The 27,500-nt window shown below is 47.2% G+C and overlaps 1 protein-coding gene across 1 annotated transcript in view; it reads right to left on the bottom strand.

Annotated features, from left to right (window-relative positions):
• Positions 1–27,500, bottom strand: part of cacna2d3a (calcium channel, voltage-dependent, alpha 2/delta subunit 3a) — a 452,439-nt gene that overhangs the window by 387,085 nt on the left and 37,854 nt on the right. The window contains exon 4 of the mRNA XM_065006038.1: positions 23,042–23,158. Coding sequence (XP_064862110.1) covers positions 23,042–23,158 — 117 coding nt within the window. The remainder of the gene's footprint in view (positions 1–23,041; positions 23,159–27,500) is intronic.

Below are 27,500 nucleotides of genomic sequence, written 5' to 3' on the forward strand. Positions count from 1 at the left end.
GAGAGAGAGAGGCAGCTGTTAGACAGTGATAATCTTCTCCTGACTCGGGGCTTGATAAAGGTAATACTAATTCAAAAGTAACAATTGTGGTAGGATGTTTGTTGGGGCCGGACACGCACACACACACAGTCCTTCCAGGCCATGTTTACTCTCAAGCACCGCCTGATTGGCCCTCTTATCTATAATGGCAGAGCTGCAATTAAAAGCAATGCAAGACAGCTCTTTTTCAGATGCCCAGAAAGGCAACGCTCTTGACATTAGCAAGGAGACGATAACAGAGGGATGAAACACCGACAAACACAGACACACACAGACACACACAGACAAACACAGACACACACAGACAAACACAGACAAACACAGACACACACAGACACAGACACACGCAGACAAACGCAGACACACACAGACAAACGCAGACACACACAGACACACACAGACAAACGCAGACACACACAGACACACACAGACACACACAGACACACACAGACACACACAGACACACACAGACAAACACAGACACACACAGACACACACAGACACACACAGACAAACGCAGACACACACAGACACACACAGACAAACGCAGACACACACAGACAAACGCAGACACACACAGACACACACAGACAAACGCAGACAAACACAGACACACACAGACAAACGCAGACACACACAGACACACACTTGCAGACACACATATGTTTGTTTTGGTATTAATTCCCATTACAAAAACCTGGCCTTTAAGCCTAAAATAGCCCTTTTCCTTGTGGGACTGAGGAAATGGTCCCACTTCTGGTCCCCAGATAATAAAAAATAGAAAATCAAAAAACACACACATGGACAGACACACATGGACAGACACACACATGGACAGACACACATGGACAGACACACACATGGAAAGACACACGTGGACAGACACACACATGGACAGACACACACATGGATAGACACACATGGATAGACACACACACATGAACAGACACACACATGGACAGACACACACATTGACAGACACACACATGAACAGACACACACATGGACAGACACACACATGGATAGACACACACATGAACAGACACACACATGGACAGACACACACATTGACAGACACACGTGGACAGACACACATGGATAGACACACGTGGACAGACACACACATGGATAGACACACATGGATAGACACACATGAACAGACACACATTGACAGACACACATGGACAGACACACACATGAACAGACACACATGGATAGACAGACACACGTGGACAGACACACATGGACAGACACACACATGGATAGACACACATGGACAGACACACACATGAACAGACACACACATGGGATAGACACACATGGACAGACACACACATGGACAGACACACATGGACAGACACACACATGGACAGACACACATGGACAGACACACACATGGACAGACACACACATGGACAGACACACACACATGGACAGACACACACATGGATACACACACACATGGACAGAAACACACACATGGATACACACACACGTGGACAGACACACACATGGACAGACACACACATGGATACACACACACACGTGGACAGACACACGTGGACAGACACACACGTGGACAGACACACACATGGACAGACACACACATGGACAGACACACACATGGACAGACACACACATGGATACACACACACATGGACAGACACACACATGGACAGACACACACATGGATAGACACACATGGACAGACACACACATGGACAGACACACGTGGACAGACACACACATGGACAGACACACACATGGACAGACACACACATGGACAGACACACGTGGACAGACACACACATGGACAGACACACACATGGATAGACACACACATGGATAGACACACACATGGACAGACACACATGGACAGACACACACATGGACAGACGCACACATGGACAGACGCACACATGGACAGACACACGTGGACAGACACACACATGGACAGACACACACATGGACAGACACACACATGGACAGAAACACACATGGACAGACACACACATGGATAGACACACACATGGATAGACACACACATGGACAGACACACACATAGACAGACGCACACGTGGATAGACACACACGTGGACAGACACACACATTGACAGACACACACATGGACAGACACACACATGGACAGACACACACATGGACAGACACACACATGGATAGACACACACATGGATAGACACACACGTGGACAGACACACACATGGACAGACACACACATGGACAGACACACACATGGATACACACACACATGGACAGACACACACATGGACAGACACACACATGGACAGACACACGTGGACAGACACACACATGGACAGACACACACATGGATAGACACACACATGGATAGACACACATGGACAGACACACACATGGACAGATACACACATGGACAGACACACACATGGACAGACACACACATGGACAGACACACACATGGACAGACACACACATGGACAGACACAGTGACACTTACTAAAAGTTACACTGACAAAATATTTACATAATCTCTTAAACTGTTGACAAATTTGATTGCATGATAAAGTTATTCTAAGCAGCACAGTTTTGTCCCTCTACCTCTCATTCTCTCTCACACCCAACAAAACAACATACTTTGTTTCATATTCCCCTTGACAAACACAGACACTGACAGAAACACACACACACATTCCAACACACAGGCACTGACAGATACACACACAGACACACATACTGACAGACACACACACACACACACACACACACACACACACACACACACACACACACAACACACAATGGAGCACTCTGCCTCTCGGCAGGTGGCAGCGAGCGATAAAGAGCAGGAATCTTTGTGGAAACAGGGAGATAAAACCGCGGCGACGGACAGGGGAGAGCGCTCGCACGGAAATTGAATCGCTGGAGCGCCACAATGACTTTACCAGAGAGAGAAGGAGAGGAGAGGAGAGGAGAGGAGAGGAGAGGAGAGGAGAGGAGAGGAGACAGAGCAGGAGGAAGATGGGGGAGATGGTGTAGACAGAGGAGGGGGTACACAGGGGACTGGGGAGGGAGCAGACAGAAAAGGTGAGGTGTCCCTTCTCTGTCTGAGATACCTAAAGAAGGAACAACAGTTCAGTGTTCTGGCCCCAACATCACACCACATCAGTTCAGTGTTCTGGCCTCAACATCACACCCAGTGTTCTGGCCTCAACATCACACCACATCAGTCCAGTGTTCTGGCCTCAACATCACACCACATCAGTCCAGTGTTCTGGCCTCAACATCACACCACATCCGCCCAGTGTTCTGGCCTCAACATCACACCACATCAGTCCAGTGTTCTGGCCTCAACATCACACCACATCAGTCCAGTGTTCTGGCCTCAACATCACACCACATCAGTTCAGCGTTCTGGCCTCAACATCACACCACATCAGTCCAGTGTTCTGGCCTCAACATCACACCACATCCGCCCAGTGTTCTGGCCTCAACATCACACCACATCAGTTCAGTGTTCTGGCCTCAATATCACACCACATCAGCCCAGTGGGAGAGCACAGTTCAGTAAGGAACAATTGGTCTATCCCTCCTCCTCCCACCACTTTCTCCTCCCTCCATTCTGCTCCATACTTCTGTCTCTCATTAAAAGGCACTTCTATCACCCCTCTACATCATCCCCCTCTACATCCGTAATTGAAAATAAGAATTTGTTCTTAAGCCCCTGAACAGGCAGTTAACCCACTGTTCCTAAGCCGTCATTGAAAATAAGAATTTGTTCTTAACTGACTTGCCTAGTTAAATAAAGGTAAAATAAAAAATCATCCCCCACTACATAATCCCCCACGAACACAAACACACACACCAGCCAAACACAATCAATCAGCTGACAGAGATACTCATGGCTCCATGGGGTTAACACACTCGAAGACCCCCACTGCTGAGGGAATGACATGCAAGATGGAGAAGGAAATGTTAACCTATTAATAGGAGGAGATTGGTTTCACTGTACAGTATCTATGTCAGAGAGTCATAGTAGAGAGTGAGGGAGGGTAGAGAGTCAGGGTAGAGAGTCAGTGTAGAGAGTCAGGGCTAGAGACTCAGGGTAGAGAGTCAGGGTAGAGGGTCAGGGCTAGAGACTCAGGGTAGAGAGTCAGGGCTAGAGAGTCAGGGCTAGAGACTCAGGGTAGAGAGTCAGGGTAGAGAGTCAGGGCTAGAGACTCAGGGTAGAGATTCAGGGCTAGAGATTCAGGGTAGAGACTCAGGGAGAGAGTCAGGGCTAGAGACTCTCAGGGCTAGAGACTCAGGGTAGAGAGTCAGGGCTAGAGACTCAGGGTAGAGAGTCTCAGAGACTCAGGGTAGAGTCAGGGCTAGAGTCAGGGCTAGAGACTCAGGGTAGAGACTCAGAGACTCAGGAGAGAGTCAGGGTAGAGACTCAGGGCTAGAGACTCAGGGTAGAGACTCAGGGCTAGAGACTCAGGGTAGAGATTCAGGTAGAGACTCAGGGCTAGAGACTCAGGGTAGAGACTCAGGGCTAGAGACTCAGGGTAGAGACTCAGGGTAGAGACTCAGGGCTAGAGACTCAGGGTAGAGACTCAGGGCTAGAGACTCAGGGTAGAGACTCAGGGTAGAGACTCAGGGTAGAGACTCAGGGAGATTCAGGGTAGAGACTCAGGCTAGAGACTCGGGGTAGAGAGTCAGAGACTCAGGGCTAGAGACTCAGGGCCAGAGACTCAGGGCTAGAGAGACTCAGGGTAGAGACTCAGGGGGTAGAGACTCAGGGTAGAGACTCAGGGCTAGAGATTCAGGGTAGAGACTCAGGGTAGAGACTCAGGGTAGAGACTCAGGGTAGAGACTCAGGGTAGAGACTCAGGGTAGAGACTCAGGGTAGAGACTCAGGGTAGAGATTCAGGGTAGAGACTCAGGGCTAGAGACTCAGGGTAGAGACTCAGGGTAGAGACTCAGGGGGTCAGAGACTCAGGGCTAGAGATTCAGGGTAGAGACTCAGGGCTAGAGACTCAGGGTAGAGAGTCAGGGTAGAGAGTCAGGGCTAGAGACTCAGGGTAGAGATTCAGGGTAGAGACTCAGGGCTAGAGACTCAGGGTAGAGACTCAGGGCTAGAGACTCAGGGTAGAGTCAGGGTAGAGACTCAGGTAGAGATTCAGGCTAGAGACTCAGGTAGAGAGTCAGGGTAGAGACTCAGAGGCTCAGAGAGACTCAGGGTAGAGATTCAGGGTAGAGAGTCAGGGCTAGAGACTCAGGGCTAGAGAGGGCTAGAGACTCAGGGCTAGAGACTCAGGGCTAGAGACTCAGGGCTAGAGACTCAGGGCTAGAGACTCAGGGCTAGAGACTCAGGGCTAGAGACTCAGGGCTAGAGATTCAGGGTAGAGACTCAGGGCTAGAGACTCAGGGTAGAGAGTCAGGTAGAGAGACTCAGGGGCTAGAGATTCAGGGTAGAGACTCAGGGCTAGAGACTCAGGGTAGAGACTCAGGGCTAGAGACTCAGGGTAGAGACTCAGGGGTCAGTAGAGACTCAGGGCTAGAGACTCAGGGCTAGAGACTCAGGGTAGAGATTCAGGGTAGAGACTCAGGGCTAGAGACTCAGGGTAGAGACTCAGGGTAGAGAGTCAGGGCTAGAGACTCTCAGGGTAGAGACTCAGGGCTAGAGATTCAGGGTAGAGACTCAGGGCTAGAGACTCAGGCTAGAGATTCAGGGTCAGGGCTAGAGACTCAGGGTAGAGACTCAGGGTAGAGACTCAGGTAGAGACTCAGGGCTAGAGATTCAGGGTAGAGATTCAGGGTAGAGACTCAGGGCTAGAGACTCAGGGTAGAGAGTCAGGGTAGAGAGTCAGGGCTAGAGACTCAGGGTAGAGACTCAGGGGCTAGAGACTCAGGGTAGAGAGTCAGGGTAGAGACTCAGGGCTAGAGACTCAGGGTAGAGACTCAGGGTAGAGACTCAGGGCTAGAGACTCAGGGTAGAGACTCAGGGTAGAGAGTCAGGTAGAGAGTCAGGGTAGAGACTCAGGGTAGAGACTCAGGGTAGAGAGTCAGGGCTAGAGATTCAGGGTAGAGACTCAGGGCTAGAGACTCAGGGTAGAGACTCAGGGCTAGAGATTCAGGGTAGAGACTCAGGGCTAGAGACAGGGTAGAGAGTCAGGTCAGAGAGTCAGGGCTAGAGACTCAGGGTAGAGATTCAGGGTAGAGACTCAGGGCTAGAGACTCAGGGTAGAGACTCAGGGCTAGAGACTCAGGGTAGAGATTCAGGGTAGAGACTCGGGGTAGAGACTCAGGGCTAGAGACTCAGGGTAGAGTAGAGAGTCAGGGCTAGAGACTCAGGGTAGAGACTCAGGGCTAGAGACTCAGGGCTAGAGACTCAGGGTAGAGACTCAGGGCTAGAGACTCAGGGCTAGAGATTCAGGGTAGGGGCTAGAGACTCAGGGCTAGTGACTCAGGGGAGAGAGTCAGGCTAGAGACTCAGGGTAGAGATTCAGGGTAGAGTCAGGGCTAGAGAGTCAGGGCTAGAGACTCAGGGGCTAGAGACTCAGGGTAGAGAGTCAGGGCTCAGGAGAGACTCAGGGCTAGTGACTCAGGGTAGAGAGTCAGGGTAGAGAATCAGGGCTAGAGACTCAGGGTAGAGAGTCAGGGCTAGAGATTCAGGGTAGAGACTCAGGGCTAGAGACTCAGGGTAGAGAGTCAGGGCTAGAGACTCAGGGTAGAGAGTCAGGGTAGAGAGTCAGGGCTAGAGACTCAGGGTAGAGATTCAGGGTAGAGACTCAGGGCTAGAGACTCAGGGTAGAGACTCAGGGCTAGAGACTCAGGGTAGAGACTCAGGGTAGAGACTCAGGGTAGAGACTCAGGGTAGAGAGTCAGGGCTAGAGATTCAGGGTAGAGACTCAGGGCTAGAGACTCAGGGTAGAGACTCAGGGCTAGAGATTCAGGGTAGAGACTCAGGGCTAGAGACTCGGGGTAGAGAGTCAGGGTAGAGAGTCAGGGCTAGAGACTCAGGGTAGAGATTCAGGGTAGAGACTCAGGGCTAGAGACTCAGGGTAGAGACTCAGGGCTAGAGACTCAGGGCTAGAGATTCAGGGTAGAGACTCGGGGCTAGAGACTCAGGGTAGAGATTCAGGGTAGAGAGTCAGGGCTAGAGACTCAGGGTAGAGATTCAGGTTAGAGACTCAGGGCTAGAGACTCAGGGTAGAGACTCAGGGCTAGAGACTCAGGGCTAGAGATTCAGGGTAGAGAGTCAGGGCTAGAGACTCAGGGTAGAGAGTCAGGGCTAGTGACTCAGGGTAGAGAGTCAGGGCTAGAGAGTCAGGGCTAGTGACTCAGGGTAGAGAGTCAGGGTAGAGAATCAGGGCTAGAGACTCAGGGTAGAGAGTCAGGGCTAGAGATTCAGGGTAGAGACTCAGGGCTAGAGACTCAGGGTAGAGAGTCAGGGTAGAGAGTCAGGGCTAGAGACTCAGGGTAGAGAGTCAGGGTAGAGAGTCAGGGCTAGAGACTCAGGGTAGAGATTCAGGGTAGAGACTAAGGGGTAGAGACTCAGGGTAGAGACTCAGGGCTAGAGACTCAGGGTAGAGAGTCAGGGTAGAGAGTCAGGGTAGAGACTCAGGGTAGAGAGTCAGGGCTAGAGATTCAGGGTAGAGACTCAGGGCTAGAGACTCAGGGTAGAGACTCAGGGCTAGAGATTCAGGGTAGAGACTCAGGGCTAGAGACAGGGTAGAGAGTCAGGGTAGAGAGTCAGGGCTAGAGACTCAGGGTAGAGATTCAGGGTAGAGACTCAGGGCTAGAGACTCAGGGTAGAGACTCAGGGCTAGAGACTCAGGGCTAGAGATTCAGGGTAGAGACTCGGGGCTAGAGACTCAGGGTAGAGATTCAGGGTAGAGAGTCAGGGCTAGAGACTCAGGGTAGAGATTCAGGTTAGAGACTCAGGGCTAGAGACTCAGGGTAGAGACTCAGGGCTAGAGACTCAGGGCTAGAGATTCAGGGTAGAGACTCGGGGCTAGAGACTCGGGGCTAGTGACTCAGGGTAGAGAGTCAGGGTAGAGAGTCAGGGCTAGAGACTCAGGGTAGAGATTCAGGGTAGAGAGTCAGGGCTAGAGACTCAGGGTAGAGAGTCAGGGCTAGTGACTCAGGGTAGAGAGTCAGGGCTAGAGAGTCAGGGCTAGAGACTCAGGGTAGAGAGTCAGGGCTAGTGACTCAGGGTAGAGAGTCAGGGCTAGAGAGTCAGGGCTAGTGACTCAGGGTAGAGAGTCAGGGTAGAGAATCAGGGCTAGAGACTCAGGGTAGAGAGTCAGGGCTAGAGATTCAGGGCTAGTGACTCAGGGTAGAGAGTCAGGGTAGAGACTCGGGGCTAGAGACTCAGGGTAGAGATTCAGGGTAGAGAGTCAGGGCTAGAGACTCAGGGTAGAGAGTCAGGGCTAGAGATTCAGGGTAGAGACTCAGGGTAGAGAGTCAGGACTAGAGATTCAGGGTAGAGAGTCAGGGCTAGAGACTCAGGGTAGAGACTCAGGGCTAGAGACTCAGGGTAGAGAGTCAGGGCTAGAGATTCAGGGTAGAGACTCAGGGCTAGAGACTCAGGGTAGAGAGTCAGGGTAGAAAGTCAGGGCTAGAGACTCAGGGTAGAGAGTCAGGGTAGAGAGTCAGGGCTAGAGACTCAGGGTAGAGATTCAGGGTAGAGACTCAGGGCTAGAGACTCAGGGTAGAGACTCAGAGCTAGAGACTCAGGGTAGAGAGTCAGGGTAGAGAGTCAGGGTAGAGACTCAGGGTAGAGAGTCAGGGCTAGAGATTCAGGGTAGAGACTCAGGGCTAGAGACTCAGGGTAGAGACTCAGGGCTAGAGATTCAGGGTAGAGACTCAGGGCTAGAGACAGGGTAGAGAGTCAGGGTAGAGAGTCAGGGCTAGAGACTCAGGGTAGAGATTCAGGGTAGAGACTCAGGGCTAGAGACTCAGGGTAGAGACTCAGGGCTAGAGACTCAGGGCTAGAGATTCAGGGTAGAGACTCGGGGCTAGAGACTCAGGGTAGAGATTCAGGGTAGAGAGTCAGGGCTAGAGACTCAGGGTAGAGATGCAGGTTAGAGACTCAGGGCTAGAGACTCAGGGTAGAGACTCAGGGCTAGAGACTCAGGGCTAGAGATTCAGGGTAGAGACTCGGGGCTAGAGACTCGGGGCTAGTGACTCAGGGTAGAGAGTCAGGGTAGAGACTCGGGGCTAGAGACTCAGGGTAGAGATTCAGGGTAGAGAGTCAGGGCTAGAGAGTCAGGGTAGAGAGTCAGGGCTAGTGACTCAGGGTAGAGAGTCAGGGCTAGAGAGTCAGGGCTAGTGACTCAGGGTAGAGAGTCAGGGTAGAGAATCAGGGCTAGAGACTCAGGGTAGAGAGTCAGGGCTAGAGATTCAGGGTAGAGACTCAGGGCTAGAGACTCAGGGTAGAGAGTCAGGGTAGAGAGTCAGGGCTAGAGACTCAGGGTAGAGAGTCAGGGTAGAGAGTCAGGGCTAGAGACTCAGGGTAGAGATTCAGGGTAGAGACTCAGGGCTAGAGACTCAGGGTAGAGACTCAGGGCTAGAGACTCAGGGTAGAGAGTCAGGGTAGAGAGTCAGGGTAGAGACTCAGGGTAGAGAGTCAGGGCTAGAGATTCAGGGTAGAGACTCAGGGCTAGAGACTCAGGTTAGAGACTCAGGGCTAGAGATTCAGGGTAGAGACTCAGGGCTAGAGACAGGGTAGAGAGTCAGGGTAGAGAGTCAGGGCTAGAGACTCAGGGTAGAGATTCAGGGTAGAGACTCAGGGCTAGAGACTCAGGGTAGAGACTCAGGGCTAGAGACTCAGGGCTAGAGATTCAGGGTAGAGACTCGGGGCTAGAGACTCAGGGTAGAGATTCAGGGTAGAGAGTCAGGGCTAGAGACTCAGGGTAGAGATTCAGGTTAGAGACTCAGGGCTAGAGACTCAGGGTAGAGAATCAGGGCTAGAGACTCAGGGCTAGAGATTCAGGGTAGAGAGTCAGGGCTAGACACTCAGGGTAGAGAGTCAGGGCTAGTGACTCAGGGTAGAGAGTCAGGGCTAGAGAGTCAGGGCTAGTGACTCAGGGTAGAGAGTCAGGGTAGAGAATCAGGGCTAGAGACTCAGGGTAGAGAGTCAGGGCTAGAGATTCAGGGTAGAGACTCAGGGCTAGAGACTCAGGGTAGAGAGTCAGGTAGAGAGTCAGGCTAGAGACTCAGGGCTAGAGACTAGAGAGTCAGGCTAGAGAGTCAGGGCTAGAGACTCAGGGTAGAGATTCAGGGTAGAGACTAAGGGGTAGAGACTCAGGGTAGAGACTCAGGGCTAGAGACTCAGGGTAGAGAGTCAGGGTAGAGAGTCAGGGCTAGAGACTCAGGTAGAGAGTCAGGGCTAGAGATTCAGGTAGAGACTCAGGGTAGAGACTCAGGGTAGAGACTCAGGGCTAGAGATTCAGGGTAGAGACTCAGGGCTAGAGACAGGGTAGAGAGTCAGGGTAGAGAGTCAGGGCTAGAGACTCAGGGTAGAGATTCAGGGTAGAGACTCAGGCTAGAGACTCAGGGTAGAGACTCAGGCTAGAGACTCAGGGCTAGAGATTCAGGGTAGAGACTCGGGGCTAGAGACTCAGGGTAGAGATTCAGGGTAGAGAGTCAGGGCTAGAGACTCAGGGTAGAGATTCAGGTTAGAGACTCAGGGCTAGAGACTCAGGGTAGAGACTCAGGGCTAGAGACTCAGGGCTAGAGATTCAGGGTAGAGACTCGGGGCTAGAGACTCGGGGCTAGTGACTCAGGGTAGAGAGTCAGGGTAGAGACTCGGGGCTAGAGACTCAGGGTAGAGATTCAGGGTAGAGAGTCAGGGCTAGAGACTCAGGGTAGAGAGTCAGGGTAGAGAGTCAGGGCTAGTGACTCAGGGTAGAGAGTCAGGGCTAGAGAGTCAGGGCTAGTGACTCAGGGTAGAGAGTCAGGGTAGAGACTCAGGGCTAGAGACTCAGGGTAGAGAGTCAGGGCTAGAGATTCAGGGTAGAGACTCAGGGCTAGAGACTCAGGGTAGAGAGTCAGGGTAGAGAGTCAGGGCTAGAGACTCAGGGTAGAGAGTCAGGGTAGAGAGTCAGGGCTAGAGACTCAGGGTAGAGATTCAGGGTAGAGACTCAGGGCTAGAGACTCAGGGTAGAGACTCAGGGCTAGAGACTCAGGGTAGAGAGTCAGGGTAGAGAGTCAGGGTAGAGACTCAGGGTAGAGAGTCAGGGCTAGAGATTCAGGGTAGAGACTCAGGGCTAGAGACTCAGGGTAGAGACTCAGGGCTAGAGATTCAGGGTAGAGACTCAGGGCTAGAGACAGGGTAGAGAGTCAGGGTAGAGAGTCAGGGCTAGAGACTCAGGGTAGAGATTCAGGGTAGAGAGTCAGGGCTAGAGACTCAGGTAGAGACTCAGGGTAGAGACTCAGGGCTAGAGATTCAGGGTAGAGACTCGGGGCTAGAGACTCAGGGTAGAGATTCAGGGTAGAGAGTCAGGGCTAGAGACTCAGGGTAGAGATTCAGGTTAGAGACTCAGGGCTAGAGACTCAGGGTAGAGACTCAGGGCTAGAGACTCAGGGTAGAGACTCGGGGCTAGAGACTCGGGGCTAGTGACTCAGGGTAGAGACTCGGGGCTAGAGACTCAGGGCTAGTGACTCAGGGTAGAGAGTCAGGGTAGAGACTCGGGGCTAGAGACTCAGGGTAGAGATTCAGGGTAGAGAGTCAGGGCTAGAGACTCAGGGTAGAGAGTCAGGGCTAGAGAGTCAGGGCTAGTTACTCAGGGTAGAGAGTCAGGGCTAGAGAGTCAGGGCTAGTGACTCAGGGTAGAGAGTCAGGGTAGAGACTCAGGGCTAGATACTCAGGGTAGAGAGTCAGGGCTAGAGATTCAGGGTAGAGACTCAGGGCTAGAGACTCAGGGTAGAGAGTCAGGGTAGAGAGTCAGGGCTAGAGACTCAGGGTAGAGAGTCAGGGTAGAGAGTCAGGGCTAGAGACTCAGGGTAGAGATTCAGGGTAGAGACTCAGGGCTAGAGACTCAGGGTAGAGACTCAGGGCTAGAGACTCAGGGTAGAGAGTCAGGGTAGAGACTCAGGGTAGAGAGTCAGGGCTAGAGATTCAGGGTAGAGACTCAGGGCTAGAGACTCAGGGTAGAGACTCAGGGCTAGAGATTCAGGGTAGAGACTCAGGGCTAGAGACAGGGTAGAGAGTCAGGGTAGAGAGTCAGGGGTAGAGACTCAGGGTAGAGATTCAGGGTAGAGACTCAGGGCTAGAGACTCAGGGTAGAGACTCAGGGTAGAGACTCAGGGTAGAGAGTCAGGGCTAGAGATTCAGGGTAGAGACTCAGGGTAGAGACTCAGGGTAGAGACTCAGGGCTAGAGATTCAGGGTAGAGACTCAGGGCTAGAGACAGGGTAGAGAGTCAGGGTAGAGAGTCAGGGCTAGAGACTCAGGGTAGAGATTCAGGGTAGAGACTCGGGGCTAGAGTCTCGGGGCTAGTGACTCAGGGTAGAGAGTCGGGGTAGAGACTCGGGACTAGAGACTCAGGGTAGAGATTCAGGGTAGAGAGGCAGGGCTAGAGACTCAGGGTAGAGAGTCAGGGCTAGAGAGTCAGGGCTAGTGACTCAGGGTAGAGAGTCAGGGCTAGAGAGTCAGGGCTAGTGACTCAGGGTAGAGAGTCAGGGTAGAGACTCGGGGCTAGAGACTCAGGGTAGAGATTCAGGGTAGAGAGTCAGGGCTAGAGACTCAGGGTAGAGAGTCAGGGCTAGAGATTCAGGGTAGAGACTCAGGGTAGAGAGTCAGGGCTAGAGATTCAGGGTAGAGAGTCAGGGCTAGAGACTCAGGGTAGAGAGTCAGGGCTAGAGACTCAGGGTAGAGATTCAGGGTAGCGACTCAGGGCTAGAGACTCAGGGTAGAGACTCAGGGCTAGAGACTCAGGGCTAGAGATTAAGGGTAGAGACTCGGGGCTAGAGACTCAGGGTAGAGATTCAGGGTAGAGAGTCAGGGCTAGAGACTCAGGGTAGAGATTCAGGTTAGAGACTCAGGGCTAGAGACTCAGGGTAGAGACTCAGGGCTAGAGACTCAGGGCTAGAGATTCAGGGTAGAGACTCGGGGCTAGAGACTCGAGGCTAGAGACTCAGGGTAGAGACTCAGGGCTAGAGACTCAGGGTAGAGATTCAGGGTAGAGAGTCAGGGCTAGAGACTCAGGGTAGAGATTCAGGGTAGAGACTCAGGGCTAGAGACTCAGGGTAGAGAGTCAGAGCTTTGAAATTATAACACACTTATAGTAGGGTGTGGCAGTCAGCCAAACATTTAAGTAGGCAAACAATTGTAGACTAAAATCATTCCAATTAGTGATGTGCAGTTTGCGAACGATTCGTTATTTTTTAACAACTACTTACTGACTTACTGACTGAGGGGGATTGTGTTTTCGTTAATTTAAGTCATTGCTAGTGCTGGCTGCAATGAGTCATACAGCAGGAATCATATATGCTTCTCCGCCTCAGCGGCTCCAGAGACTCCAACAAACAACTCTCGGACATATACAGTACAGCAGGAATCATATATGCTTCTCCGCCTCAGCGGCTCCAGAGACATATACACTACCGGTCAAACGGTTTAGAACACCTACTCATTCAACGATTTTTACTATTTGTACTATTTTCCAAATAGTAGAATAATAGTGAAGACATCAAAACTATGAAAGAATGTATTGTAGCCATAAAAAGTGTTAAACAAATCAAAATATATGTTACTACATGATTTCATATATTTTATTTCATAGTTTTGATTTCTTTCACCATAATTCTACAATTTGGAAAATAGTCAAATAAAGAAAAACTTTTGAATGAGTAGGTGTTGTAAAACCTTTGGCCGGTAATGTGCGCAGGAAAATAGATCTGCAGGCAGCATAGAGAAGAAAAGGTTTCAAAATGATCATTGATCACATGGTGCAAGAATTCATGTAATTAGTTGATTATTGAATGTTATTATGGACACACTTTTGTGGAACCAAAACATACACAGCCTCTGCTCAACAAACACAAACTCTAGAATGAATTGTTTGGGGTGCTGCAGTTCGGAAACGATATTGTGCTTATTGCCATCACGGCAGTAAGCGATGCATTCCACCATGAGTTCTTCACATTCTAGTCCGGTTGCGGCCACAACTAGACCTCGTTTCAAATGCATCAAGAAATCATCTTATTTGCATGCCTAGCAATCAACAAATGTCCATTGTTTAAAGCACACTTTGCAATCAACAAATGTCCATTGTTTAAAGCACACTTTGCAATCACAAATGACAGCTCCAATAATCCCCCTATGTTGAACAACATGTGAACAAGGGTTTTGTAGATTCATGACTCTTTCGAGGTTTCAGTTCATTGTTGGCCAATAAGGGGTTCTGCCTGCCCCATGTGGTGATAGCCAGGGGTTCATTGAATTGGGGTTCATTGAATTGGGCATGCAGGAGGTGGGAAGCCACCCTTTTTTTGGTGACCAATCGAAACCAAAAGCTCTTTTTTTGGTGACCAATCGAAACCAAAAGCTATTTTTTTGCTTTTAAATTATAGGTTGTGATAGCTGTAGGCCTAATTGTTCATTTCATTCAGTCGTCAATCGCCCAGTAGGCTAGTGCATTTTTGGTTTCAGGTAAAATATTGGTATGAACATAAACACAACTGAACTCTCTATTTAGAGGATATTGTTCTGTTTTTGGTTTCGAAGACAATAACAATTGTAGGCTATCACAAATGTGCATTTGTAACAGTAAAGCTTCCGTCCCTCTCCTCGCCCCTACCTGGGCTCAAACCACAGACGCTCTCTACACATCGACAACAGCCACCCTCGAAGCATCTTTACCCATCGCTCACAAAAGCCACGGCCCTTGCAGAGCAAGGGGAATAACTACTTCAAGGTCTCAGAGCGATTGACGTCACCGATTGAAATGCTATTAGCGCGCCCCCCTCTAACTAGCTAGCCATTTCACATCGGTTACACAATTTTTAAAACATTTTTAATTTCACCTTTATTTAACCAGTTAGGCTAGTTGAGAACGAGTTCTCATTGCAACTGCAACCTGGCCAGAATAGCAATTCGACACATACAACAACACAGAGTTACACATGGAATAAACAAAACATACAGTCAATAATACAGTAGAATAAAAGAAAACAAAAAGTCTATATACAGTGCGAATGAGGTAAGATAAGGGAGTTAAAGCAGTAAATAGGCCATGGTGGTGAAGTAATTACAATATAGCAATTAAACACTGGAATGGTGGATGTGCAGAAGATGAATGTGCAAGTGGAGATACCGTGGTGCAAAGGAGCAAGATAAATAAATAAATACAGCATGAGGATGAGGTAGATAGATGGGCTGTTTACAGATGGGCTATGTACAGGTGCAGTGATATGTGGGCTATGTACAGGTGCAGTGATATGTGAGCTACTCTGACAGCTGGTGCTTAAAGCTAGTGAGGGAGACATGAGTCTCCAGCTTCAGTGATTTTTGCAGTTTGTTCCAGTCATTGGCAGCAGAGAACTGGAAGGAAAGGCGACCAAAGGAGGAATTAGGGGGTGACCAGTGAGATATACCTGCTGGAGCGCGTGCTACGAGTGGGTGCTGCTATGGTGACCAGTGAGCTGAGATAAGGCGGGACTTTACCTAACAGAGACTTGAAGATAACCTGTAGCCAGTGGGTTTGGCGACGAGTATGAAGCGAGGGCCAACCAACGAGAGCGTACAGGTAGTGTATGGGGCTTTGGTGACAAAACCGATGGCACTGTGATAGACTGCATCCAGTTTGTAGAGTAGAGTGTTGGAGGCTATTTTATAGATGACATCACCGATGTCGAGGATCGGTAGAATAGTCAGTTTTACGAGGGTATGTTTGGCAGCATGAGTGAAGGATGCATTGTTGCGATATAGGAAGCCAATTCTAGATTTACTAGAATCACTTTTGTGATTTGTTTTGTGTTTACCAGCATTTGTAACTTGAGTGCGATAATTACCTGTACAAAACAGTTCATCTGATAATGTTTTCTTCATGGTGATGGAAAGTCTAAAGGTCACAGGAGGCTGGTGGAACCATAATTGGGGAGAATGGGCCCGTGGTAATGACTGGAATGGAATTAGCGGAATGGTGCCAAATACATCAAACACATGGTTTCCATGGTTTCCATGTGTTTGATGCCATTCCATTTGCTCCGTTCTGGACATTATTATGAGCCGTTCTCCCCTCAGCAGCCTTCTGCAGTACAGGTACAAACCTAGATGACCAGCCTATGTGCAATACAGCAACGTACATTTACATAAAGTGGTTTCTAAGGCTGGTTCAAAGTTATTTGATCAATAAAATATGTAATTTGATGGAATGTTTTGTGTCTTTGCCCATAACTTTGCACCTTCTGATGTAAATGTTTGAGTACAGGGTTTTGTTCTTTCTGGATTCCATTAGAATGTCAATAGCAGAGAAAGGGACAAGGACACTCTTACAATTCCAACTATTGGATCCTGCAAGGTACTGCTCTTAATTATACAACTACCTTTTTTTGCCCAAGCGGAGATGCTGAAAACAAGTTTTTGCCGGCGCTGCGAACATCTATACGGTCTGCTAATACAAATAAAGGACCACTACTTTGGTGAAAAAATCTATTTCACCACCCTCAATTTTTTAAATATCTATATTTAGTTAATTATTATTTTTCAGGAGGTGCTGCAGCACCCTCAGCTGCCCTACTTCCTGCAGATATGATCCTCTGCCAGCATCCCTAATCCCCACCTGAAGCCTGCATGTCTCTGGATGAATGCTTTTCCACCTCTCACTCTATCAGTCTAGTTTGTCCATCTTCCTGAATTCAAATGAGATATTCTAACGGATACATTTTTCTGGTAAAACATCATTAAATATTAAGTTATTTAGCTATAGTGGATGTATACAACTGCTTTATATAATGAGCACCCAGATAGTGCAACTGCTGCTTAGGCAAAACTATAATATCAGACAGAGACTAGTTGGCCCGGGAAAAAACATACGTGCGATGCCTCCTAGTTGGCTACTATGTCGCCATACTAATATTCTCAGAGCCACCTTGTTGATACAAAATGTTTCAATATTCTCAGAGCCACCTAGATGATACAAAATGTTTCAATATTCTCAGAGCCAACTAGATGATACAAAATGTTTCAATATTCTCAGAGCCACCTAGATGATACAAAATGTTTCAATATTCTCAGAGCCAACTAGATGATACAAAATGTTTCAATATTCTCGGAGCCACCTAGATGATACAAAATGTTTCAATATTCTCAGAGCCAACTAGATGATACAAAATGTTTCAATATTCTCAGAGCCAACTAGATGATACAAAATGTTTCAATATTCTCAGAGCCACCTAGATGATACAAAATGTTTCAATATTCTCGGAGCCACCTAGATGATACAAAATGTTTCAATATTCTCAGAGCCACCTAGATGATACAAAATGTTTCAATATTCTCAGAGCCAACTAGATGATACAAAATGTTTCAATATTCTCAGAGCCACCTAGATGATACAAAATGTTTCAATATTCTCAGAGCCAACTAGATGATAGAAAATGTTTCAATATTCTCAGAGCCACCTAGATGATACAAAATGTTTCAATATTCTCAGAGCCACCTAGATGATACAAAATGTTTCAATATTCTCAGAGCCACCTAGATGATACAAAATGTTTCAATATTCTTAGATCCACCTAGATGATACAAAATGTTTCAATATTCTCAGAGCCACCTAGATGATACAAAATGTTTCAATATTCTCAGAGCCACCTTGATGATACAAAATGTTTCAATATTCTCAGAACCAACATGATGATACAAAATGTTTCAATATTCTCAGAGCCACCTTGGTAAAATGTTTCAATATACTCAGAGCCACCATGATGATACAAAATGTTTTAATATTCTCAGAGCCACCTTGATGATACAAAATGTTTCAATATTCTCAGAGCCACCTAGATGATACAAAATGTTTCAATATTCTCAGAGCCAACTAGATGATACAAAATGTTTCAATATTCTCAGATCCACCTAGATGATACAAAATGTTTCAATATTCTCAGAGCCAACTAGATGATACAAAATGTTTCAATATTCTCAGAGCCAACTAGATGATACAAAATGTTTCAATATTCTCGGAGCCACCTAGATGATACAAAATGTTTCAATATTCTCAGAGCCACCTAGATGATACAAAATGTTTCAATATTCTCAGAGCCAACTAGATGATACAAAATGTTTCAATATTCTCAGAGCCACCTAGATGATACAAAATGTTTCAATATTCTCAGAGCCAACTAGATGATACAAAATGTTTCAATATTCTCAGAGCCACCTAGATGATACAAAATGTTTCAATATTCTCGGAGCCACCTAGATGATACAAAATGTTTCAGTATTCTCAGAGCCAACTAGATGATACAAAATGTTTCAATATTCTCAGAGCCACCTAGATGATACAAAATGTTTCAATATTCTCAGATCCACCTAGATGATACAAAATGTTTCAATATTCTCAGAGCCACCTAGATGATACAAAATGTTTCAATATTCTCAGAGCCACCTTGATGATACAAAATGTTTCAATATTCTCAGAACCAACTTGATGATACAAAATGTTTCAATATTCTCAGAGCCACCTTGGTAAAATGTTTCAATATACTCAGAGCCACCATGATGATACAAAATGTTTTAATATTCTCAGAGCCACCTTGATGATACAAAATGTTTCAATATTCTCAGAGCCACCTAGATGATACAAAATGTTTCAATATTCTCAGATCCACCTAGATGATACAAAATGTTTCAATATTCTCAGAGCCACCTAGATGATACAAAATGTTTCAATATTCTCAGAGCCACCTAGATGATACAAAATGTTTCAATATTCTCAGAGCCACCTAGATGATACAAAATGTTTCAATATTCTCAGAGCCACCTAGATGATACAAAATGTTTCAATATTCTCAGAGCCACCTTGATGATACAAAATGTTTCAATATTCTCAGAGCCACCTAGATGATACAAAATGTTTCAATATTCTCAGAGCCACCTTGGTAAAATGCTTCAATATTCTCAGAGCCACCTAGATGATACAAAATGTTTCAATATTCTCAGAGCCACCTTGATGATACAAAATGTTTCAATATTCTCAGAGCCACCTAGATGATACAAAATGTTTCAATATTCTCAGAGCCACCTAGATGATACAAAATGTTTCAATATTCTCAGAGCCACCTAGATGATACAAAATGTTTCAATATTCTCAGAGCCACCTTGATGATACAAAATGTTTCAATATTCTCAGAGCCACCTAGATGATACAAAATGTTTCAATATTCTCAGAGCCACCTAGATGATACAAAATGTTTCAATATTCTCAGAGCCACCTTGATGATACAAAATGTTTCAATATTCTCAGAGCCACCTAGATGATACAAAATGTTTCAATATTCTCAGAGCCACCTAGATGATACAAAATGTTTCAATATTCTCAGAACCACCTTGGTAAAATGTTTCAATATTCTCAGAGCCACCTAGATGATACAAAATGTTTCAATATTCTCAGAGCCACCTTGGTAAAATGTTTCAATATTCTCAGAGCCACCATGTTGGTGCACATTGCTTCACTACTCACATAATGTTTTCCTTCCCTGGCAAATATTGCAGACGGGCAAATGCTAAAATGAGCTGGGCGCTTACATTATGTGGAACATCTTTGAATGCAGCGCAACAAGACAATGTTAGTGGAAAGCGCACGAGACAATGACACTGTCATAGTAGGCTGTATGCGTTGTTCCTTTAGCAGGGGGTCAGAAACCATTTTCAGTGCCAATTTACAATTGATCCCACCATTTCTAAAGATCTGTGTGCCAGTTACGATTTCACTATAAGCCTGTGGCAAGGCTCTCCAACCCTGTTCCTGGAGAGCTACCGTCCTGTAGCTTTTCGCTCCAACCCCAATCTAGCGCACCAGATTCTAATAATTAGCTGTTTGATAAGCTGAATCAGGTTAGTTATAACAGGGTTTGGAGTGAAAACCAACAGGTGTGTAGCTCTCCCAACAAAGGGTCTGTGTGCCTTGGCCTTCGTATTGTAGGTTACCCAAAACTGTGCCATTCAGCACCACCCCACAAAATGACTCTAAGGCGCTGTCCTGCCCACAAACTGAATAACTGTCCTTTCAGCACCACCTGACGGAACTAGTTGGCTGTCCATTCAGCACCACCCCACAGAACAGAGGCACTGTCCACGCACCACCGGAACTATGACTACCTGTACCGAGGTGCTGTTCATTCAGCACCACCCCACGGAACTATGACTACCTGTACCGAGGTCCTGTCCATTCAGCACCACCTGACGGAACTATGACTACCTGTACCGAGGTGCTGTGCGTTCAGCACCACCCCACGGAACTATGACTACCTGTACCGAGGCGCTGTCCATTCAGCACCACCCCACGGAACTATGACTACCTGTACCGAGGTGCTGCCATTCAGCACCACCCCACAGAACTATGACTACCTGTACCGAGGCGCTGTCCATTCAGCACCACCTGACGGAACTATGACTACCTGTACCGAGGTACTGTCCTTTCAGCACCACCTGACGGAACTATGACTACCTGTACCGAGGTACTGTCCATTCAGCACCACCCCACAGAACTATGACTACCTGTACCGAGGTACTGTCCATTCAGCACCACCTGACGGAACTATGACTACCTGTACCGAGGTGCTGTTCATTCAGCACCACCCCACAGAACTATGACTACCTGTACCGAGGTACTGTCCATTCAGCACCACCTGACGGAACTATGACTACCTGTACAGAGGTGCTGTCCGTTCAGCACCACCCCACGGAACTATGACTACCTGTACCGAGGTGCTGTCCATTCAGCACCACCCCACAGAACTATGACTACCTGTACCGAGGTGCTGTCCATTCAGCACCACCCCACAGAACTATGACTACCTGTACCGAGGTGCTGTCCATTCAGCGGTGCTGAATCACGGACATGGTTTAAATGTGTAGTGTTTCCTTTTGTATTTTGTGATTTTCGTCATTCTTTGGTCGATTACAGATTACATGCCTAAGTAAGTCCTTTGAAATGCATGTGTAGGATTTATTTGGCAGATTGCATTCGGGTCAGCTGTGTTTTGCTTCAGTAACTTTTCCATTGATGTAAGCATTTGAAATCGGCTTTGTTGTGACCTGATACTGTGTATTAAGCCTCTATTTCACGTTGCACTGTGTGTGCCCTTCCACAGGTAAATCAATGAGGTTGAGTAGTGGTTGACATTGAACACACGGTTCCACAGACCTTTAAACCTGATATTATGGTGATCATCAATGGCCGTTCCACAGACCTTTAAACCTGATATTGTGGTGATCATCAATGGCCGTTCCACAGACCTTTGAACCTGATGTTGCGGTGATCATCAATGGCTGAAATATCAGGTTTAAAGGTCTGTGGAACGGCGATTGAAGATCACCACAATATCAGGTTTAAATCTCTGTGGAACGGCCATTGAAGATCAACACAATATTAGATTTAAATCTCTGTGGAATGGACATTAATGATCATGAATGGCTGGGGTCATTTTGTTTGTAGTTGCTGTTCTCCAAATATAATTTTAGTGTATTTAAATGTGTAGAAATACAGTAAATGAGCTTCAACTTCCCAAAAGGTCCTGCCATACCCCTAGGTTTAGCTGAACTACATAACCAAAACTACATGACCTGTCAGCAACGGGTGTGGCTGAAATAGCCGAATCCACTAATGTAAACCTACAAACACACACACACACACACACACACACACACACACACACACACACACACACACACACACACACACACACACACACACACAACACACACACACACACACACACACACACACACACACACACACACACACACACACACATACACACTCAGATAGAAATCCAATTTCTGTTAACAGCAGCATGTAAGCTCTGATAGGATCTATCACCTGCAGCTATAAAAGCAGAGAGTCGTGGTTCCATCCTTCACTACCCCTCCCTCCCCATTAAACACACACACACAGCTCCTAAATCTGTCCCAAAGTGGCCTCTTAGATAGTTGGGATAGAAAGGATCAATAGAGTGACACAGACACCAAGGGATGGATGGCTGGCTGGATGGACGGCTGGAAGGGTGGACGGCTGGATGGATGGATTCATAGATAGATAGATAGATAGATAGATAGATAGATAGATAGATAGATAGATAGATAGATAGATAGATAGATAGATGGCTCTCAGCTTCACAGAGAGAGAGAGGTGTTTGTTGTTGTGGAATGAAGTGAGTTCATTCTTACAAGGTAAAGTTCATTGAGTCAGCATAAAGTGGTAGACACCGTATTACAGTTATGCAATCCATCATAATCACCATACTGTATGGTCTCTGATGTGGTTACATGCTGCTGTATGTTGCAAACTCAACTAGCTCTCAGTCTCACGCCAGAATTAGACGTTCTTCCATGTTTCTCAAATGTCAAATTTTGAACGGTTTAAGGTTTAAGTTCAGGCATTAACTCAGAAATGTTAAGGCTAGGCATTAACTATGACTGTTTAAGGTTTGGGATAGGCTTAAATCAAAAATCTACTTTCTATTTCTGGATTTGAACTGTCAACCTTTAGAATCAGAGGCAGATGGTTCTGCCCGTCCACCACGCTCTAGCAAAACCAAAACCTACTTGAAGGTAACAGCGCTCGCTGTTGCCCCTAGTGGCCGGTTTCCACGTCATCTCCCAACGTCCTCAGACATGGATGGACGTTGAATACTGACTTGTATCTAGGGTGACCTGGCTGTGTAAACTGGTTTGAACAGGTCCAGTGTGTTCAGTTGGTGTTCTCTAACAATTGTTCCATTTCCTCTGTTCCAGTAGTGCAGAATTGACTTGACTGACTCAGTAGACTTGACAGTTGACTTGACTGACTCACCTTCATGGCTTCAGACTTCTTGTGGAACATCTCCTCCATGTTCTCAGCCAGCTTCTTCACCAACCTCAATCCATCTATCTCTTCTACACGCACTGCTCGCTCAAACTCCTTATACTTCTGTAAGAAACACACGTACACACACATATGACCTCATTACACACATTGTAGCCAGAACATTTGTAAGAAAACACGCAAAATCATAAAATGCATTCAATTTGACCAACAACGTAACCTAACTAACTCAAATGGCAACCACAAAACCCGTTCCAACCCCAGCCAGTGACATATCGACCCCACCAACACACACGCACGCACACACATGCACACTTAGCAAAGCATTATCTTTGCACACACACACAGCATAAATCAGGCCTCACCATGTCCAGTGACCACATCAGCTCTGTTAAATCTCATTACTGTGTAACAGTGGGGTGCTTACATTCACCACCAACCTCACTGGGGCGGTGATATTAAGTCGTAATAATTCCAGCACTTGTACATGCCACAAACTCTCAGCCCACACACACACACACACACACACACACACACAGACAGACAGACAGACAGACAGACAGACAGACAGACAGACAGACAGACAGACAGACAGACAGACAGACAGACAGGCAGGCAGGCAGGCAGGCAGGCAGGCAGGCAGGCAGGCAGGCAGGCAGGCAGGCAGACAGCAGACAGACAGACAGACAGACAGACAGACAGACAGACAGACAGACAGACAGACAGACAGACAGACACTCTGTGCCTGGTTGGAACGTGTTTTTCTAAAGATCATCTGAGGAATAATGTTTCCCTGCGGAGTTGAAGGCGGCTGTGTTTGAGTCTCAAGGGGATTTAATGGAAGATTACCGGGGTATCAAATGGCACTGGCCTCTCTAATGTTCTGCCAAAGGGCTTAGACGCAACGCTCTCATGCCATCCTATAGCTACCCAGAGAAGGAAGGGATGACATCGAGATGAAGAGAGAGAGAGAGAGAGAGAGAGAGAGGATGTCTAGGGTGAGTGAGGACATTTTGGATTTCGTTCATGATCTGCAAAACTGGTCGCCACCAAAAAGGAAAGCAAGAGGAAATGCAACTAAATGAAATGGCTTTACGAGTAAGACACCCACTGTGTCGGCTGCTGCTGCCCAACAGAAAGACTGCAGAGTGAGAGACATAAACATTTACTCCTGTTCATTGTAGAGTGAATTCTCGTAGGAGTCTATAGTTTTGTATAATGTTGTATTAGTGTATGTAAGTTGTTCTGTCTGAAACGTTGTTCCCCCTGCTGTTGTTGGACCAGGTCTCTCTTGAAAAAAAAGACGTTCTCTCAATGAGAAAAACCTGTATAATTAAAGGTTAAATAAAATAAGGAAATGGTAATGTCAATTGTGCCGTGGTATTGCCTTTTGAGTATATTATCCCTGTGCATTGAGCATTTACCTGTTTAAAGGTGGCAAAGGTTGAGGGCAGGTCCTTATACAATAAAATAATAACTGAGACACTTAACATAGCGCTCGGGTCAGTTGTAGAACGGGTAACTAGCAACGGGCTGGTGATAAACATCAAAAAAACGAAAAGCAGAATTTTGGGACAAATCACTCGCTCAACACTAAACCATTAGATCTCTTATTGAATAATGTGGCTATTAAGCAAGTTGGAGACTAAACTACTGGGTGTAACCCTAGGTGGGCAAGCCTTCATCGTCAAAACATATAGACTCAATGGTTGCTAAAATGAGAAGTGGTCTCACCATGATAGTGCTTTTCTCTGATCCTTGACATCTCAGTCGACCAGACAGGTCCTACAAGCCCTAGTTTAGTCACACTTGAGGTACTGCCCAGCTGTGTGGTCATGTGTAGTTTCACCTGAGGTACTGCCCAGCTGTGTGGTCATGTGTAGTTTCACCTGAGGTATGCCCAGCTGTGTGGTCATGTGTAGTTTCACCTGAGGTTCTGCCCAGCTGTGTGGTCATGTGTAGTTTCACCAGGACTACTGCCCAGCTGTGTGGTCATGTGTAGTTTCACCTGGACTACTGCCCAGCTGTGTGGTCATGTGTAGTTTCACCTGGACTACTGCCCAGCTGTGTGGTCATGTGTAGTTTCACCTGGACTACTGCCCAGCTGTGTGGTCATGTGTAGTTTCACCTTGACTACTGCCCAGCTGTGTGGTCATGTGTAGTTTCACCTTGACTACTGCCCAGTTGTGTGGTCATGTGTAGTTTCACCTTGACTAGTGCCCAGCTGTGTGGTCATGTGTAGTTTCACCTTGACTACTGCCCAGCTGTGTGGTCATGTGTAGTTTCACCTGGACTACTGTCCAGCTGTGGGGTCATGTGTAGTTTCACCTGGACTACTGTCCAGCTGTGGGGTCATGTGTAGTTTCACCTGGACTACTGCCCAGCTGTGGGGTCATGTGTAGTTTCACCTTGACTACTGTCCAGCTGTGGGGTCATGTGTAGTTTCACCTGGACTACTGCCCAGCTGTGGGGTCATGTGTAGTTTCACCTGGACTACTGCCCAGCTGTGGGGTCATGTGTAGTTTCACCTTGACTACTGCCCAGCTGTGTGGTCATGTGTAGTTTCACCTGGACTACTGCCCAGCTGTGGGGTCATGTGTAGTTTCACCTGGACTACTGCCCAGCTGTGGGGTCATGTGTAGTTTCACCTTGACTACTGCCCAGCTGTGGGTTCATGTGCGGCACAGAAGGACAAAGGTCAATGGCAGTTGGTCCAGAAGGGAATGTGTCGGTAACATGCATGTCAGTCTCTCCTGGCTCAAAGTTGAGGAGAGATTGACTGCATCACTAGTGGTCTTTGTGAGAGGTGTTGACATGTTGAAGGCACCGACCTGTCTGTTCAAGTAGTTGGCACACAGTTCGGACACTCATCAGTACAGCACACGACATGCAACCAGAGGTCTCTTCACAGTCCCCAGGTCCAGAACAGAGGTTGGGAAACACACAGTATTAAATAGAGCCATGACTACATGGAACTCTCCGCAGCCCCAAGTTACTCAATCTACCAATAAAACCAGTTAAAAGCAGATAAAATAACACCTTCCTGCACAAAGGGGACTGTGAAGAGACACAGACATTGTATATATCTTGTATTGTAATTTGCACTGAATTATGTATTAGACCTAGATAGTGTGTATGTACAGATATGTAGGATATGTGTGATGTTTTAAATGTATGTATTTCAGTCCTTGACTAATAATATCCTGTACTGTGTCATCTTTCATGTGGACCCCAGGAAGAGTAGCTGATGCCTTTGCAGAGGTTAATGTGGATCCTAATAAATACCAAAAATACCAATTATACGATGCCCGTGCTCCCTATCTGAGGAGAGCTGTGCTTGAAGTAGCCTAACATGCTGTTACCAAGCTGTTACAGAGTAATGCAAAGTCCTCCAATCGAGATGATTTTACTATTTTGGTCAAGTATTTTTTTGTTAACAACCATTTTTTCAGTATTTCTATATTTTGCGCAGCCAACTCTGGATCCAGTCTTCTTATCACCTGCGCTGTAAAATATATACCCAGTATGCACCTGAACCTGAACCTCAGACTCAGTCTCAACTGTTCCTGCTCGACACAAACTAAATAGGCTGAAGATCCTCTATCTTTAGTGGCTGTGTGTACATGTGTGTGTATGTGACTGTGCGTGCATGCTTGTGAGAGAGAAAAAGAAAGTGAAAACTAGGTGTGGGGGGGGGTGCATGAAGCAGATTGCTCTTCATGGATCCCCTGATGTAAAATCAGAGAGAGCGAGATGAGGGGATAGGACAAGCGAGGGAGGAAAGGAGAGAAGGAGGGAGAGGGAAGGGGAGAGAAAGGACATAGAGGGAGGGAAGCTGAGGTCACAGAGTGGTGTGAAATACATGCCCTTCTAGCGGGCCAGGGGAGTGATGAAGGACGACAGGGGAAAGAGATGGGTGAGAGGTAGGAGAGGGGACTGGAGAGCTGCTATGAAATATTAGCATCTGCTTACAACAATACTCCTCAGAGAAAGGTCTTATCACCACCAGAGAGAGACAGCAACAGAGAGAGAGAGAGAGAAAGAGAGAGAAAGAGAGAGAAAGAGAGAGAAAGAGAGAGAAAGAGAGATCATTTACACACCCACCTCTATTGAGCCAAAAGCTGGATGAGGCAAGAGCTCTGGTAGCCAATTACAGCAGCAACTAACAGCCTTTGTAGCCAATCAAAGTGACTGACCGATGAGTCAGCAGCAAATCACAGTGACAGAGCGAGTGCCAAGCAGCCAATGACACTGACAAATTGACATCTGTGTAGCCAATCACAGTGATGGACTGATGACTGACAGGATGGAGTATATTAGGCATGACAGACAGGCAACCAACCCTCGTCATTTTGCTCCAGCCCTGCTCTAACACACCTGGTAATGGTTAAATAACACTCACTATCATAGCATTCAGCTGAGTCACTGGGCTCTGGTCAGTGAGAGG

This window comes from Oncorhynchus nerka, linkage group LG20 (assembly GCF_034236695.1).
Source record: "Oncorhynchus nerka isolate Pitt River linkage group LG20, Oner_Uvic_2.0, whole genome shotgun sequence".
NCBI lineage: Eukaryota > Metazoa > Chordata > Actinopteri > Salmoniformes > Salmonidae > Oncorhynchus > Oncorhynchus nerka.